This window comes from Mustelus asterias, chromosome 11 (assembly GCF_964213995.1).
Source record: "Mustelus asterias chromosome 11, sMusAst1.hap1.1, whole genome shotgun sequence".
Classification (NCBI taxonomy): domain Eukaryota; kingdom Metazoa; phylum Chordata; class Chondrichthyes; order Carcharhiniformes; family Triakidae; genus Mustelus; species Mustelus asterias.
Window position 1 is genome coordinate 72,163,835 of NC_135811.1, and position 15,931 is coordinate 72,179,765.

Here is a 15,931-nt window from a genome sequence, read left to right on the forward strand (position 1 = left end):
AGGTACAGTACATGATTAGGAAGACAAATGGATTGTTGGCATTTATTGCAATGGAATCTAACATAAAAGTAGGGAAATATTGTTGCAGTTGTGCATTGCTTCAAATTGCATGTGGGGTACCACACACAATCCTGTTCTCCTGTCATATGCAAGGATTTATTTTCAGCAGAAGAAGTTCAAAAGGGTAATCTTACGAGGAAAGGTTGAGCAAGTTGGGCCTATGTCTATTGGAGTTGAGAAGAACGTGAGGTGATTGTATAAAATCCCGAAGGGAGAAGCAAATTCCTGCAGATGCTGGAATCTGAAACAAAAATAGAAACTGCTGGAAAATCTCAGCAGGTTTGAAAGATTAGCTCTATTCTCTCCCCATAGGTGCTGTCAGACCTGCTGAGGTAATTTCCTCCGTGGGAAAATCTAGAACTAGGGGACACAATTTAAAAATTATGGGTTTCCCATTTAAGTCAGAGATAAAGAGAATTTGTTTCTCTCAGAGGTTGTTAGTCTGTTTCCTTTGAGGGAGTGTAAACTGATGTCTTTGGATCCAGCCGAGGCCTCGAGTAGGAGCCCAGTAACACAACAGGGATGTTGCCGCTCTAAGTGCCAGTGGAATTCTTCTGATAAGAGATTGATTGAATGACCTACATCCATGCTTTATTTACCTCCAGCCATGCCTATCTCAATGTTCTTCTGGTTGGCCTCCCATCTTCCATCCAATATAAAATTAAACATTCTGCTGCCCATATCCAAACACACCTGAGTCCCATTAAGCTATCACTGCTGTCCTCATAGAATCATGGAATCCCTACAATACAGAAAGAGGCCATTCGGCCCATCGAGTCTGCACCGACCACAATCCCACCCAGGCCCTACCTCTGTATCCCTACATATTTACCCACTAATCCCTCTATCCTACGCATCTCAGGACACTAAGGGCAATTTTAGCATGGCCAATCAACCTAACCCGCACATCTTTGGTCCTCACTGACTCCAGCTATAATAAATTCTATCCTTCCATGGCCTTAACCCTCCCTATCTCTATAACCTTCTCCAGTCTTAAAATGGTGAAGAGTCAATGATATAGTGGTATTGTCACAAGGCTAGTAGTACCAGGTTAATGCTCAGGGCACATGGGTTCAAAACCCGCCAAAGCAGCTGATGGAATTTAAATTCAATGAATGAAAGTCAAAATTCAATTAATAATTTGAAAGCTGGTCTCAGTAATAGTAAAACTGATAGAAACCAGCATTGATTGTTGTAAAATTCCATCCTAAGTGTCCAGTTAGTATGAAAACAGGAGAGTTGCAGATCTGTTTTTTTGGGGTTGAGTCTTTATTCCCAAACCTATGCACTTAGTGCATGGAAAAATGGGCTCGACTGTTTCCAGCTATTACAGGAAGTGGGTGGGGCTTAATTCGCCAGCCAGCTTGCTCTTCCAGCAGAGGGAGCTATTGCACAGATCTCTGTGGCTGCACATGTGCAATTGCAATAGCAGTTGGCTAACAGAGAGCTATCAGGCCTCTGCTGTTGCTGCCAGCCTCAATCCAGCCCCATTTGCGAGCCCCACACCACCTGAAAATATCACCCCACCCCGCAGACTGATTGTACGCTTCTCCCCAACCAAAGGCAGGCAGAGTGTGTAGCGGGCCCCGTTCTCCCCAATCGGGCCGCCCTGGCCTGGCCACAACCCCTCCAGGCCCTGCCTCTGCCTGGTGCGCACTACCAAGGCCCCAGGCTGGTGGTGCCAAGGTGGCACTGCCCAAGGGAAACCCCTTTGCCCTCAATTCCCTGGGGGGCCTCAATGGCCTCCGGTTCTGCTGGTGAGGCCAACGCGACTGTTCCCCATTCATGGGAAACAGATGTTTTCCTCACCGGAGAGAACCTCTCCTGGCGAGGCCACAAAGGCAAATGAGCCCAAACGATTGAGTTACAGGCTCTCTAATGCCATGTAAATTAAAATTTTAATAAATTTAAATAGATTATTCAGCCTCTGGCCAGAAATCGACAAGAGGCTCACTGCGCCGGAAATCAGTTGCCGGTAAGATCGCGAGTCAAGAAATTGGGCACGATCCTGATTTCCTGGCCCTGATTTGACCAGCTCACTCTGCTCATCGATGGGTGGGGTGAGCCGGTAAAATCGTGGCCATAATGTCCTTTAGGAGGAGAAAATGCCCATATCTATACTGGCTTACACGAGACTCTGGATTTACAGCATGTGGTTGATTCTTAATTGCCCTCTGAAAGCCACTCTGTTCAAGGGCAATTGGGGCAACAAGAAAGAATATTAATACAAAAAACCCTCTGTGATCTTTGCACGTCTCCAATTCTGGCCTCTTTCACATCCACTGGTCCATTACTTTGGCTGCCAAGTTCTAAGGCCTGGTTGAGATCTCTTCATTTGACTTGATGTTTACTTTGTCCGGTTACGTCTATGAAGCAATTTGGGATGTTTTCTTATGTTAAAGTTAATCAATAAATGCCAGTTGTTGCTGATTGATAAATGCCAAGCACAACTCCATGCTGGTATCTGAGCCAGACTCTACAAAGGGGATGAAGGAACAGAAACAGACATAAAGCCACCTCGCTGAAGGTTCCAGAGCTTCTCCTGCCTGTGGTTTGTTCTGACATCGCCACAATGGCTTTGGGTTCCAGGAATATTATTCCCATCCCAAGGTTCATGGCTTGTAGGCAAGGGTATCTCCCTTCTAATGATGGCTGAATTGTGGTGAATAAAGCACACAGGACACAATTTTGTTTAAAACAGCTCAAGTATATTGTGCATGCTGTTTGTTACACCAATTTCCCCAACATTCTCTGAACACTTCCTATGTGAATCACCACACAAAAATCATGCAATGAATGTATATATCTACATAAGAGAAACAATGCATTGTTATGAGCTAGATTTTTCCAGAGCACAGCAGCACAGTTTTAAGAGGGTGCCTCTATATTTGGATTTCAAGGTAGATTCTTGACACCAATCCTCTCTCCTTCTCTCCTGAAGGTGTTGGCTCCTTGGGTTCTCCGAGAGTACCGGTTGCCCTCTGGGTCACCTTGCCTTGTGTTGATCTGAGTGTTGATTTGCTATTTGACTACCTGGGGGATCACATTTGGGCCTTACCTTCTCTTCGCTCCAAGTCCTCATAATGTGCTTCCATCTGATGGTAATCAGATGGGAAAGCACCGACTGAACCTCACTTTCCCTCGCCCAGAGATACGATGGCCAGTTGCAGAATTCCAATGGCCACCCTGGTGCACGGAACGTGTGTCAAACCTGGGACATTCACTTCCTGTACTACTCAACTCCTCATTGGAGCAAACACCAGCCATCGCAGGGCCAAATAAATGACATTCAGCACCTCTTCAACAGCTGGACGTTTTAAGGGGAGGAAAGGATTTTTAGAAAGAAAAATTAGAAACTTCTTTAAAAGTCCTGTGAGGCTTTACTGAGGCAGGATGTATAGCTGGATGCAATGCTGCCATGTTATCCGTTTTAAAATAATCAACATAACTCAAGTCATCTGTGGTTATTGAGGTATGACGGGAATATCAATGATTTGTGACATTTCTCCAGACAATTCACATCTTGCCTTGGGATCCTGTGATTAATGATCTTTCCTTGTGATTGGCTGGAAAGTCCTTGTATTCTGCTTCAAACCTGGCAGCCCAATGGCTTGTTGATGCCACGCCAGGATTGACAGATTGCGGGAACCTTACACATAGCAACAGCTTCAGGTCTTCGTGATCGAGGGTGCTGCTTGGTACATCTGGGACACAGAGGCACAGCCAATGTCTAAAGGGTTAAGAGTGACTTGAAGGGAATTCTGGTATTCAGTAAAAAAAGGGGGGGGGGGTAAAACCTTGAGTGGCAAAAGATAGCCCTCATTCCTCCAATTCTAGAATGTATCAGCCTGTCATCAATTATGCGTTCACTCTCTGTAGTGATATGGTTGCAGTACCATGCTGGTTAGATATGGTCGCATTTCAGAGCGGATAGGTCCAAGATCGCAACAATATCCAGAGAACAACATCACTATACAACATTATATTTCTGTCATGGAATCTCAACAATGTAATCTAGTGCTGCTCTAATTTACATTATTTTCACATTCAAAAGTTACAGCAAACTACAGACATAACAGAACCCTTTAATATATTATTTCATATCCCTGCACCAAATAGCTAGTCATTGCTGAAGTGTTCAAAGTATGAAGACAGTCAAATCCAAAAGACTAATTAAACATTCTTACAGCAGATTTACAAATACAAATTGAGTGTTGAATTATTGGTTTGTTTTTGCATAGTGAACAAGTTCTGACCTGATGGGATTTGCTTTCATTTCAATTCAAGTTCAGATGTTGATTTGTTAGGACGCCTCTTTCTTAAAACTATTTTTGCTACAATGGCAATGACCGTTATGCTCAGGACAATACCCAGTACAAGCAGGATCCACTGGCCCACTTCTGCCTGCCCTGGTTTTAGACTTAGTCCCAGAAAATCCACTTGGACGTCTGAATCATCTGTCACGGCAAGAGCTGGAAAAAAAATGAGAAAGTTAATCGTTATTCTGATCAGCATACAGGGTGACAAGAATCACTGTTGGTATCACAAGGAGGCCTTTCAGCCCCTTGAACCTGCCCCGCCATTCTATCAGAACATGCCTGATCTTTACATGTCCAGTTATCCTCCTTTCCTCACTGTTATGATAGCTACCAAGGACTCCTTTGACTCTCGCTCTAATAAGGTTCTAAACTCTCCCACTAGTGGTTTCTCTTATTTCCTGTTTGAATCCCGTCCCTTGGGTGGCATGGTGGCACAGCGGTTAGCATCGCTGCCTCAGCGCCAGAAACCCAGGTTCGATTCCCGGCTTGGGTTACTGTCTGTGTGGAGTTTCCTCCGGGTGCTCCGGTTTCCTCCCACAATCCAAAGATGCACGGGTTAGGTTGATTGGCCATGCTAAATTGTCCCTAGTTTCGGAGAGATTAGCGGGATAAATATGTGGGGTTACGGGGATAGGCTGGGGTTGTTGTCGGTGCAGGCTCGATGGGCTGAATGGCCTCCTTCTGTACTGTAGGTATTCTATGATTTACTGTTTTAAACACCTTGGTTAGATTACACAAAGAGTTATAGGAGATGGAGGTCTACCCCCAATCTGCAAAAAAAGGATTGCGGATGTTGGGGCGGCCAGATAACATTTTCAAGATAGATTCTTATTAGGCTGGGGATATGGAAATGGATCACTGCCTAATCTTCTTTGCTGAATGAATGAATGAAGCCCTCTAAAACCCTCTTTCTGAGGTGAGGTGCCAAGAACCAAACACAATACTCCAAATAGGGTCAGACTTAAACTCTGCTTAACTGAAGCATCACATTGTCCCCCAGCCTCCTTGGAATAAAGACCAACATTCTTTTGAACATTTTGATACTTGGCCACCAGCTTTCAATGATTCCCAGATGATTTAGAGATACCCAAATTTTTTCTGCTGCCCTTTGTGAGTTTGAGGCCTTGAAAGTTTTGGAAGAGCAAGACCACTGGTCCAAGATGGGTGATTATTAGAGTCACCCCTGTCAGCAGGGCCTGAATGTAGGAGCAAAGCCTTTCCCACTCTGACACTGACCCAGACAAAGGGGCCAGGTTAACCCTTCATTCTTTCAATGTTCTGCTATAGCTGGAGCAGGCATGTTTCTTAGAAGTGACGTGTCGTCAGCTGTGGCTCAGTTGGTAGCACTCTCACCTGATTCCCAGGATTCTGGGTTTATGCCCCATTCTAGGGCCTGAATACAAAAATCAAGACTGACACTTCAGAGAAGTACTGAGGGAGTGCTGCACTCAGGGCTGCTATCTTTTGGGTAAGATCAGAACATAGGACTTTGGAGCAGGAGTAGGCCATTTGGCCCTTCGAGCCTGCCCCACCATTCAAGAATATCATGGTTGATCCAGTCGTGGACTCAACTCTACTTTGCGGTCTGCCCTCAATAACCCTCAATTCTCTTGTCTACTGAGATTCTAAACTGAGGTCCCACCTGCCTGTTCAGAGGGAAAGATTGCATAGCACTATTGTGAAGAGCAGGGGAGTTATCCCTCACCGTCCTGGCCAATATTTATCCCTCAATATCACAAAAATATATTATCTGCCCATCATATTGCTGTCTGTGGGAGTTAACTGTGATAAAATTGGCTACTGTTTTTTCTATATTTCAACAGTGACTACAATGCAAAAATTGGTTGTAAAGCACCTTGAGATATCTGCCGGTGGTCATGAACAGTGCACATTTCTCTTTCCTTTTTAGATGATCAGTTGTTTCTGGGATCAATTAACTCTCCACAATAAGGGTCTGGAGCCCACTTAGGGCCGACTGTACTCTTAGATTTCAGCTGATATGAGTCTCCTACAGGCCATTTCAGGCCAGACTAGTGGAGCTTCCCTGAGGATTTGGGAACACTTGTACCTGCACATGTGTTCTAAAGCATAGCGTTTGTATATTCCACACATCAGGGAGGACTAGCTTAGGAGAAGTTTCTTTATGCAGTAAATGATTAGGATAGGGTAGTTGAAGCGAATAGCAGAGATGCATTCTAAGGGGAAGCTGATTAAAACATGAAGAACAAACTGAAGGTTGTGCTGCTACGGTGCGATGAAGTAGCGTTTTAGGGGATTCACGTGAAACATAAGCACTGGCACAGAGCAACTGGGCTGATCGGTCTGTTTCTGTGTTCTACATTTTGGTTTGATTTGATTTATTGTCACATGTATTAGCATACAGTGAAAAATATTGTTTCTTGCGCGCTATACAGACAAAACATATCGTTCAAAGAGAAGGAAAGGAGAGGGTGCAGAATGTGTTACAATCATAGCTAGGCTGTAGGGAAAGGTCAACTTAATAAATGGTAGGTCCATTCAAAAGTCTGATGGCAGCAGGTAAGAAGCTGTTCTTGAATCGGTTGGTATGTGATTTTATATAAATCTATAAATCAACCCCAAGGATTATGAAAAGCCCATTCAAAAGGTTTTAATTGGATTGACTGACGGTGGTGTGGACTATTCTTTTGAGTGCATTGGTAACGTCGCGACCATGAGAGCTGCCCTTGAAGCTTGTCACAAGGGTTGGGGAACCAGTGTGATTATAGGGGTGGCAGCTGCTGGACACGAAATTTCAAAACCAGGCACAAAGCTCCACCTTGAGCCCCTGCTCCATCAGTATTTGAGTTACGAGTGCTGAAGCTGAGTATTTAATTTCCATATCTTCAGTTACTGGATTGACTAAATGTATGACAAGTTGCCTGAGGTTTCCCTGATGTTCTTCTTGAAAATTGTTGCTCATGTTAATGTTGTTGTCTTTTAGTTTCCTCCTTAGGTGACTTCAGGAGTTAGTGGGGGAAGGAATGTGGTAGCGTGGCCCCTTTAAGGGGGCATTCCCTATGGGCCACGTAGTAGGGTCAGACCCTATGAAGTGTCAAAGTGGGAAACTGAGCGCAAGGGCGTGGATCCAGGGGGAGGATCCACAGTTGGAGCCAGGAAGGAGTAGTGTACAGTCGCATAGTTATTCTGTCTGACCCTGTTGTAAATATAGTTATTTGTTTGTTGGCAATAAAGCCTTTTGTTCTTTAGCTTCAGCTATCAATTTATTACAGTTCCATATTTAATCTTGATCATAGCACTGCAGCCCACTCACACCCAGGGGCTGTAAAGATTAACACGCTGTGAATTAATGGGAGCAGTTGATAAATCATCACTATCAACATCATCATAGAAACACAGAAGAAAAACAAAGCTATTCAGTCCTTCATGCATGTTGTGTAATCCAGTTATGGCTGATCTATATCTTCATTCCATTTTCCCACCTTGGTTCCACAGGCCTATTGCCTAACTAAGGAAAAATCCGTCAACCTCAAGTTTGAAAGTTTTGGGGAAAGGAGTTCTGGATTTCCACTACCCTTTGTGAAGATGTGCTATCTTGACATCCTGAACTAACTTTCCCGAATATTAAGGGAGGGACATAATTAGCTGGTTCTATCAATATGACAACATTATCCTAAGCTTTATTAACAGGGGCATTGAACACAGGAACATAGGAGCAGGATTAGGCCATTCAGCCCATCGAGCCTTCTCTGCCATGGCTGATCATCCATTTCAATGTCTTTTCCCCCCACCTGATCTTCCATTTCATCATTGGCATTTAGAAATCTGTCAATTTCTGTTTGAAACATACTCAGTGACTGAGCTTCCACAGCTCTCTGCGGGAGAGATTTCCAATCCTCCAAGGCAAAAAAAAACTCATCTTGGTCCTAAATGGCTTCCTCCTTGTTTTGAATACAGAAGCAAGAAAGTTTCTTAGACCTGTATAAAACACTGGTTCAGAATATACTGCCCAGTTCTGCGCCCGCACTTTAGGAAAGATGTGAAGGCACTGGAGAAAATGCAGAAAGATTCACATGTGAGTCCAAGGATGATGAAGTTCCAGTTATATAGAACAATTCGAGAATTTGGAGCTGTTCCTCTTGAAGAAGAGAAGGATAAAGTGTGAAGAAATGTGAAAAATAAAACTGTTCCCATTGGTGGAGGGATTGAGAAGCGGGAGGCACAGATTTAAGGCAATTGGCAAAAGAAGCGATGGAGACATGAGGAGAAATATTATCACGCAGTGAGTGGTTAGGGTCTGGAATGAACTGTAAGAATGGAGTGTGGTGGAGGCCTGCTCATTCAAGGCATGCGGGCGAATTGGATTATTGTCCCAAAACGAAGAATGTGCAGACGTATGGGGAGAATGTGGGGCAATGGCACCAGTGAATTGATCAGAGGGCTGGCACAGATACAATGGGCTGAATGGTCTCTTGTTCTTTAACGGTTCAACAACATTCTGCTGACCTGGAGTCCAGTTGTACTCAGGCCATCCCAGGGTCTCCCTATTCTTCACGTTTTCTGCAATGAGCCAATTAGTCAGTGGCTGGAAGTATTTCATCAGAGAATCAGCAGACATCGTTGTGTTCCCTGTGATCATCCTCATGGCCTCGGGCCAAGGTTTGCTGCTTCCCATTTTCATGGCATCCCTGAGGAGGAAGTACAACAAGAACTTACATTTATATGAAACCTTTCACCTGAGAAGTGATACACGATTCCTCACATAACATTACAATGCAAAATTAGACCTCGAGCAACATAAAGAGATATTACGACAGAGCCAAAATCTTAGTCAAAGAGTTAGATTTTAAGGTTTTTACCTTAAAAGAAGAGAAGTAGAGAGGCTGCATTCACTTACATTATAACAGTAATTACATTAGAATAATCATATGTGAAGCTATTTGGAATGTTCCTAGAAGATATGATAGATCCATATAAATGTTGGATGAACAAGTTTGAACAATGTGATGTGAGAATGCTAATTTAGACCAAGGTTTTTGCCATTCTTTCAAAGATCTTAGAAATAGACAATGTCCTGCCAGTGAACTTCACTTCGTGGAGGCAGCACTAGAGTTGGGCTGGGGTTCGCACTCTTGGAAGCAGCAGGCCGTTTTAATCACCAGTCACCTCGACTGAAATTACATTTTGGAAGTACAGGAGTGTGGAATCTAGAGACTGCAGATTCGAACAGATAAGAAGAGGGCAGAACTTGGTGGATTCCTTTGGATAGTCAGTGTACCCCTTTGGAGAGGTAAAGTACCCATTTGGATAGGGTCTCAGGCTAGATTTGGGAGAGGTACAGCACCTCTGGCATTGTTGAAACTGAACATGAATATGCATTTCATTTTACACATAAACTCGTTGGAGCTGTCAAACAGTAAAAAAGCTGTCCAGGTGTCAAGAAACTGTCCAGCTGCCAAGGAACTGTAATAGAGCTGTTAAGTTGTTGCAGGAAGCATCAACACTGTCAAAGAATGGCCACAGATACTAGGTGAGTTGGCACAGATGGAATAAGGGCAAAGGATGGTGGGCATGGGTTTGCATGAGTTCGCAGTATGTTGGAATGGGGGTATGGAGACAATGGGAGTAGACAAATGGACACTCTGTTGGCATGGGCAGTATGGGGGTTCTGGGGTGGGTAGGCATTGGTTGATTTAGGATGTGATGGGTGGGCCATTATTTCAGTGAGTGAATGGTCGATATAAGGAGATTTTGGAGACAATGGTGGTTTGCTGATTCATTAAATGAAAATCAGATTTTTTTCAGAAAATGACATTCTGGGATAGAGTAAGTGAGTTGTTATTTGAGACATGGCATGGTGTGCATGGTGGAATTTTAAAAAATCCACTCATGGGACATTGCTGGCTAGGCCATCTCAAAGAGCATTTAAGAGTCAAACACATTGGATGTGGAGTCACATGCAGACCAGGCTTAGTAAGGATGGCAGATTTCCTTTCCTCAAGGACATTAGTGAACCTAAATGTGTTTTTTTTACAACAATTGATAATGGTTTCATCGTCATCATTAGACTTTCAATTCCAGATTTTTGTTGAATTCAAATTTCATCATCTGCCATGGTGGGATTCAAACTCAGGTCTCCAGAGCATTACCCTGGGTCTCTGGATTACTAGTCCAGTGACATTACCAGTATGTTACCACCTCCCCTATTATGGGCTTTTCCACGTGGTGCCTGGCTCTGCCGTACATTCAATGGGAGAGATTGATCACCATGATTAGCCGATAATTGATTGACAGGTTGTATTATTGGTCATTTTCTTCCAGCATTTACAATGTGTTCTGAGTGTCTAAAAGGTTTGAGGGTATCGGAAGGGCAGTAAGACATAGATAGGAAGACACCTTGCTTTGCATCTTACCCAATGAGTTTTCCTGCAGCTTTTGACCTGTAGATGTCACATTTATACAGAGGTCCCCTCTGATTAGCGACTTTACAAAGACTCTCGTGGAACTGGAACTGGATGATGAAACTCACAAAGTACCTGAGGAAAGGTAAGGCATACAGTCGGATTCCAGATGTGGCATTTAAGTGGACAGATTCATGAATTAGGATTCCGATGACAACTCACAGATCTGAAACGTTAACTCTGTCTCTCTCCACAGATGCTGCCAGACCTACTGAGCATTTCCAGCATTGTTGGTTTTTATTTCCAACATCCACAGTATTTTACTCTTGAGACTCAGTACTGCTTCTTGCTCAGCCCAGCGCCACGTTAACGGACGATTGTGAGGCTTTGTCTAATCCAATTTAATTCTGGTGAGGGGACCTGTACTACATCAACCACATTAGAGGACTGTTTTCAAATTGGAAATCCACCGAGCCATCTCCAACAGTACACTGCCAAAAACTCCTGCAATCCCATTCCTTGACTCTCTTGCTTCTCACTTTTGAAAGGGAAAAGAGGAGGCTTCATTCAGAAAGGGAGAATTAATTAACTTCATAACCCTGCATCCGGGAAGACATTTTGCTCTTTTTAAGAATATTGGATAAATTCCACCTGTATTAGCTTTGTCAATGTGTGATGCTATTGCGCCTATATGTATTTTAATCGTGTTTCTCTGCAGTTTTTTAAGCAGGTCTAGCATTTTTTTGTATTGTTGCTGTGATGTCTGCACCAGTATCTCTAATTGTCGCTGAAGTAATATAATGGGCATCTTGTTTATTTTTAATTTGGACTAATGCAGTGTCCTGGAGTTTCATGACCCTTTTTGAATTGTCGGGTGAAGAATGATTGGCAGGTCAGGTGGTACCTTGCAACATTTTTTTTTATCACAGCAGAAATCCAAAGGTTTTATTTTCATTTTGGCAGATGCTGTTTAGACTGCAGGCTGAAAGCAAAGTTTTTCGCTTCTCTCCCTGGTATTGGAAATTCTGCTGTTGGTGGGCTGGCTCACGAGAAGCGAGAGGCAAGTAGTGTCTCTGTCTCTAGAAGTGTGCTGGAAGTTCCAGGGCCGGAAAGCCTCAGCAGTTCAATTCCATATTCAAGGGACTGATTCACAGCAGGTGTTGCAAAGCTGCAAGATCCAGCATCATGTCAGCATACTTACTTTATGTGCCAAGCCTAAAACGGGGTGTATGTTTGTGGGGTTAATTTGATTTTGAACAGCATATTTAGCTGTTAAGGTTTATACAGTATCATGGGTTTTTTGTAATTAGTAATGGTTATGCTAATTTTCTTACATGTTAACTGTGTTCTTAAATAAACTTTGTTTGATAAAAGCTCCCCAGTGGGTCGCTTGAATCATACATGGAGTGAAACATCTTGGCCGGGATTCTCCCAAAAAATTCTAAGTCCCCAATTCATGTGAGAACAGGAGCAGCTCCCGCCAATTGTTTTAGCATAATTTTTAGATTTAATCTCCAACACTCTGAGCATCACAGAGTGCCCAAGCGGGATTCCCTCTGAAAATCAGGGGGTGGGGCCTATTCCCACTGGAGAGGCCGCCAGCATAGCGCTGGAAAAGCTATTGTGCATGCACCAATTTATCAGAGCGGAGATCGGCACATGTGCAGTGGCCCTGCGTCGCCGGCTTCCTGATCGCTGGCCAGCCTGATTGCTGACCAGTCCCACACCACCCCCCACCCCATGATCACTGGCCTCCCAGACCTCTCCGGGTCAGCCCCGATCCTCCCCCCTGGCCAGTGGCCAGCCCCCATCACCGTCCTCCCTCCCTCTGCCTGCGATCCTAGTGCAGAGTGGCAGTGGGTCCCCCTGCCCACCGATTAGCCACCCCGCCACCTTGGCACTGCCAAATGCCCAGTGGGCAGTGCCAAGGTGCCCCTTGGGCAGTGTCGGAGCCCAGCCTGGCACTGGCCTTATCCCCGACCTCCTGAGGGAGGGGGGGGGGGGGATCTCACTGGCCTCTCTTCACTCCAGTGGAGTCGGCTGCCTGTTCCCCGTTAGTGGTGGGGGGAGAGCGGGAGATGCTAGCGGGCCTAGAGACTTCAGTCCCTGGCCCGCTAATCAGATGCTAATGTTAATTTCAATATTGAAATCAGCTCTGCGCTGGAGATTACTCGCAAAATCTTGGAGCCAGAGATGCGTGGAGGCCGTGGCACCCAGCGAGAAGCCCGTAAAACAGCCTCCTCTGATGTCTCCCGGCCCATTGCGCTGCTAAAGCAGGGAAGCGGGCTGGGAGAATCCGCCCCCCGCCCATGCTTACCCGTGCCAAACTCTAAGTGCAAACTCTATAGTCTCGGCTGACTTCATAAAACACCTTGGAGTTTCGGATCTGGATTATAACAAATGACAGCTGCCCACTCCTTTAACCACACAAGTCCATTTTGGTCACCAGGTACATTCCCACTAATGTAACAAGGGGTATTTCTGAATTCATATTTATGTATTCCTTGTATTCACCCCAATGAGGGATAGATTGGGGGCTGTTTGTATGGTTGCCAACTCTAATTGTGCTTATTCCGGAAGCATCTATATATGCAGACAAACTTATTCCATTTCCATTTTTTTTTAGTAACTGGAAATGGTTAAAAGAATTTTTTAAAACACAACTTTTTAAATGTCTCAGGGAATTTTCTATTTCTTGATTTGCTCACAGTGGTGTCTGGGAGATTAATCTTTCATTCCAGGAGAATCTGGGACAACCCTAGCTGTTAGCGGTAGATATACAATTCTCCAATCAGTGATCAGGATACATTGACACCATCACTGGGCTGGGCTAAGATCCATGTCGGACACATACCTGACATAAGGAACGCTTGAAGGAATATGGAACTTTGCACCGGGATCAAAATCTTCTTCTGAGCGAGGGACAGGAGGACACAGGCCCTGATATTTTAACCTGTAGGAAAGAGATACAAGGTAAGCTGGACAGTTTTACAACACTGGTCCATTTGTAAATGGAAGAATACTTTATATGTAAAGTAAATAATTCATAAATAAAATATACATTTATGTATTACACATATAATTTATATGTATTATATAATTATGTATAATATAAAATATATACATTCTATGTGTTGCTACCCTACTGTGCACGATCTAGTAGAGGAGCATGCTCGAAGGTTAAGGCAGTTTTTAATAATTCATTCCAAGACATGAGCATCACTGGCAAAGCTGACACTTATTCCCCATCGAGAGAACATAAGAACATAAGAACTAGGAGCAGGAGTAGACCATCTGGCCTCTTGAGCCTACTCCGCCATTCAATAAAATCATGGCTGATCTTTTCATGGACTCAGTTCCACTTACCCGCCCGCTCACCATAACCCTTAATTCATTTACTCTTCAAAAATTTATCTATCCTTGCCTTAAAAATATTCAATGAGGTAGCCTCAACTGCTTCACTGGGCAGGGAATTCCACAGATTCACAACCCTTTGTGTGAAGAAGTTCCTCCTCAACTCAGTCCTAAATCTGCTTCCCCTTATTTTGAGGCCATGCCACCTAGTTCTAGTTTCACCTGCCAGTGGAAACAACTTCCCTGCTTCTATCTTATCTATTCCCTTCATAATCTTCTATGTCCTATAAGATCTCCCCTCATTCTTCTGAATTCCAATGAGTATAGCCCCAGTCTACTCAGTCTCTCCTCATAAGCCAACCCTCTCAACTCCGGAATCAACTGAGTGAATCTCCTCTGCACCCCCTCCAGTGCTAGTATATCCTTTCTCAAGTAAGGAGACCAAAACTGTACACAGTACTCCAGGTGTGGCCTCACCAGCACCTTATACAGCTGCAACATAACCTTGCTGTTTTTAAACTCTATCCCTCTAGCAATAAAGGACAAAATTCCATTTGCCTTCTTAATTACCTGCTGCACCTGCAGACCAACATTTTGTGATTCATGCACAAGGACACCCAGGACCCTCTGCACAGCGGCATGCTGCAATTTGTTACCATTTAAATAACAGTCCAAGAGAGAAGATCCTGGTGGCCTTGCTTCTTGAACTGCTACAATTTATGTGGTGTAGGTAGACCCACAGTGCTGTTAAAGAAGGAGTTCTAGGGTTTTTACACAGCTACAGAAAGCTACAGTGATATGTTTCCCAGTCAGGATTGTGTGTGACGAAGGGGAACTTGGTGATGGTGGTGTTCCCATACTCCAGCTGCCTTACCCTTATAAGTGGTAGAGGTTGTGGATTTGGAAGGTGCTGTCAAAGGAGCCTTAGTGAGTTGCTGCAGTGCATCTTGTAGATGGTATGCACTGTGGCATAGTGCGCTGGTGGTGGAGGGAATGAATGTTTAAGGGGTGCCAATCAAGTGGGTTGCTTTGTCCTGAATGGGTGTTGAGTGTTCTTGGAGTTGCTCTCATCCAGGCAAGTGGAGAGTATTCCGTCACACTCCAGACTTGTGCCTTGTAGATAGTAGGGAGATTTTGGGAAGTTGGGAGAGATCCAGCTTCTTGTCTTCCCCTGATGCTCACACCACATTTACTCCCTGCAGTCCATTTGTTGGGGGGATTAGTTGGTGGTCGTACTGGGTTAGACTGCTTGCCTGGGTGTTGCACATCTGCTCTTCAGCATGAAAGCAACTTCAAAGACACTGTGATATTCTCATATTCACTGTCAGTATTATATCACTGAGACATGTGACATCTTGAGAATGTTTCTAACAATCTAATCGGCCAATTGTATGATCTAGATTATAATATCCAAGCATAATACCAACAACAGAAATCCAATTGTTTGATTGGCTGCCCTGAGAGAGTGGTTATCCAATGCCATGTTTTGATGTCATGAGTTGTTAATGATGTCAATATTTGTTTTTTTCTGAAACCTCAACAGTTAGAACATCAACCAATCTTCACAAATATTTCCTGAAAGTAGTTGTTGGCCACTATTTGAACATAAAGTTCAGAGCTTCACTCATGGACAACGATCTCCTGATGAGCCTTGTTTGTGTATTGAGGATAAATCCAATATCAGGTCAACAATTTCTGTAAGCACTATTGAAATTGGATAGTGGAACAATGCAAAATACTGACCCAAATCATTAGGACAGGTGACACAAGGCCCACAAAAAAAATCATACCAAGCACAAGGGGCTATTTCAAGAGGGG

At 44.0% G+C, this 15,931-nt stretch overlaps 1 protein-coding gene across 1 annotated transcript in view; it reads right to left on the reverse strand.

The window, feature by feature from the left end:
• Positions 1-2,746: 2,746 nt before the first annotated feature.
• Positions 2,747-15,931, reverse strand: part of ace (angiotensin I converting enzyme (peptidyl-dipeptidase A) 1) — a 200,629-nt gene continuing 187,444 nt past the window's right edge. The window contains exons 22-25 of the mRNA XM_078223747.1: positions 13,614-13,712; positions 10,772-10,894; positions 8,865-9,046; positions 2,747-4,532 (exon numbers count right to left, since the gene is read on the reverse strand). Of these exons, the coding sequence (XP_078079873.1) occupies positions 4,333-4,532; positions 8,865-9,046; positions 10,772-10,894; positions 13,614-13,712 (604 nt within the window). The 3' untranslated portion in view covers positions 2,747-4,332. The remainder of the gene's footprint in view (positions 4,533-8,864; positions 9,047-10,771; positions 10,895-13,613; positions 13,713-15,931) is intronic.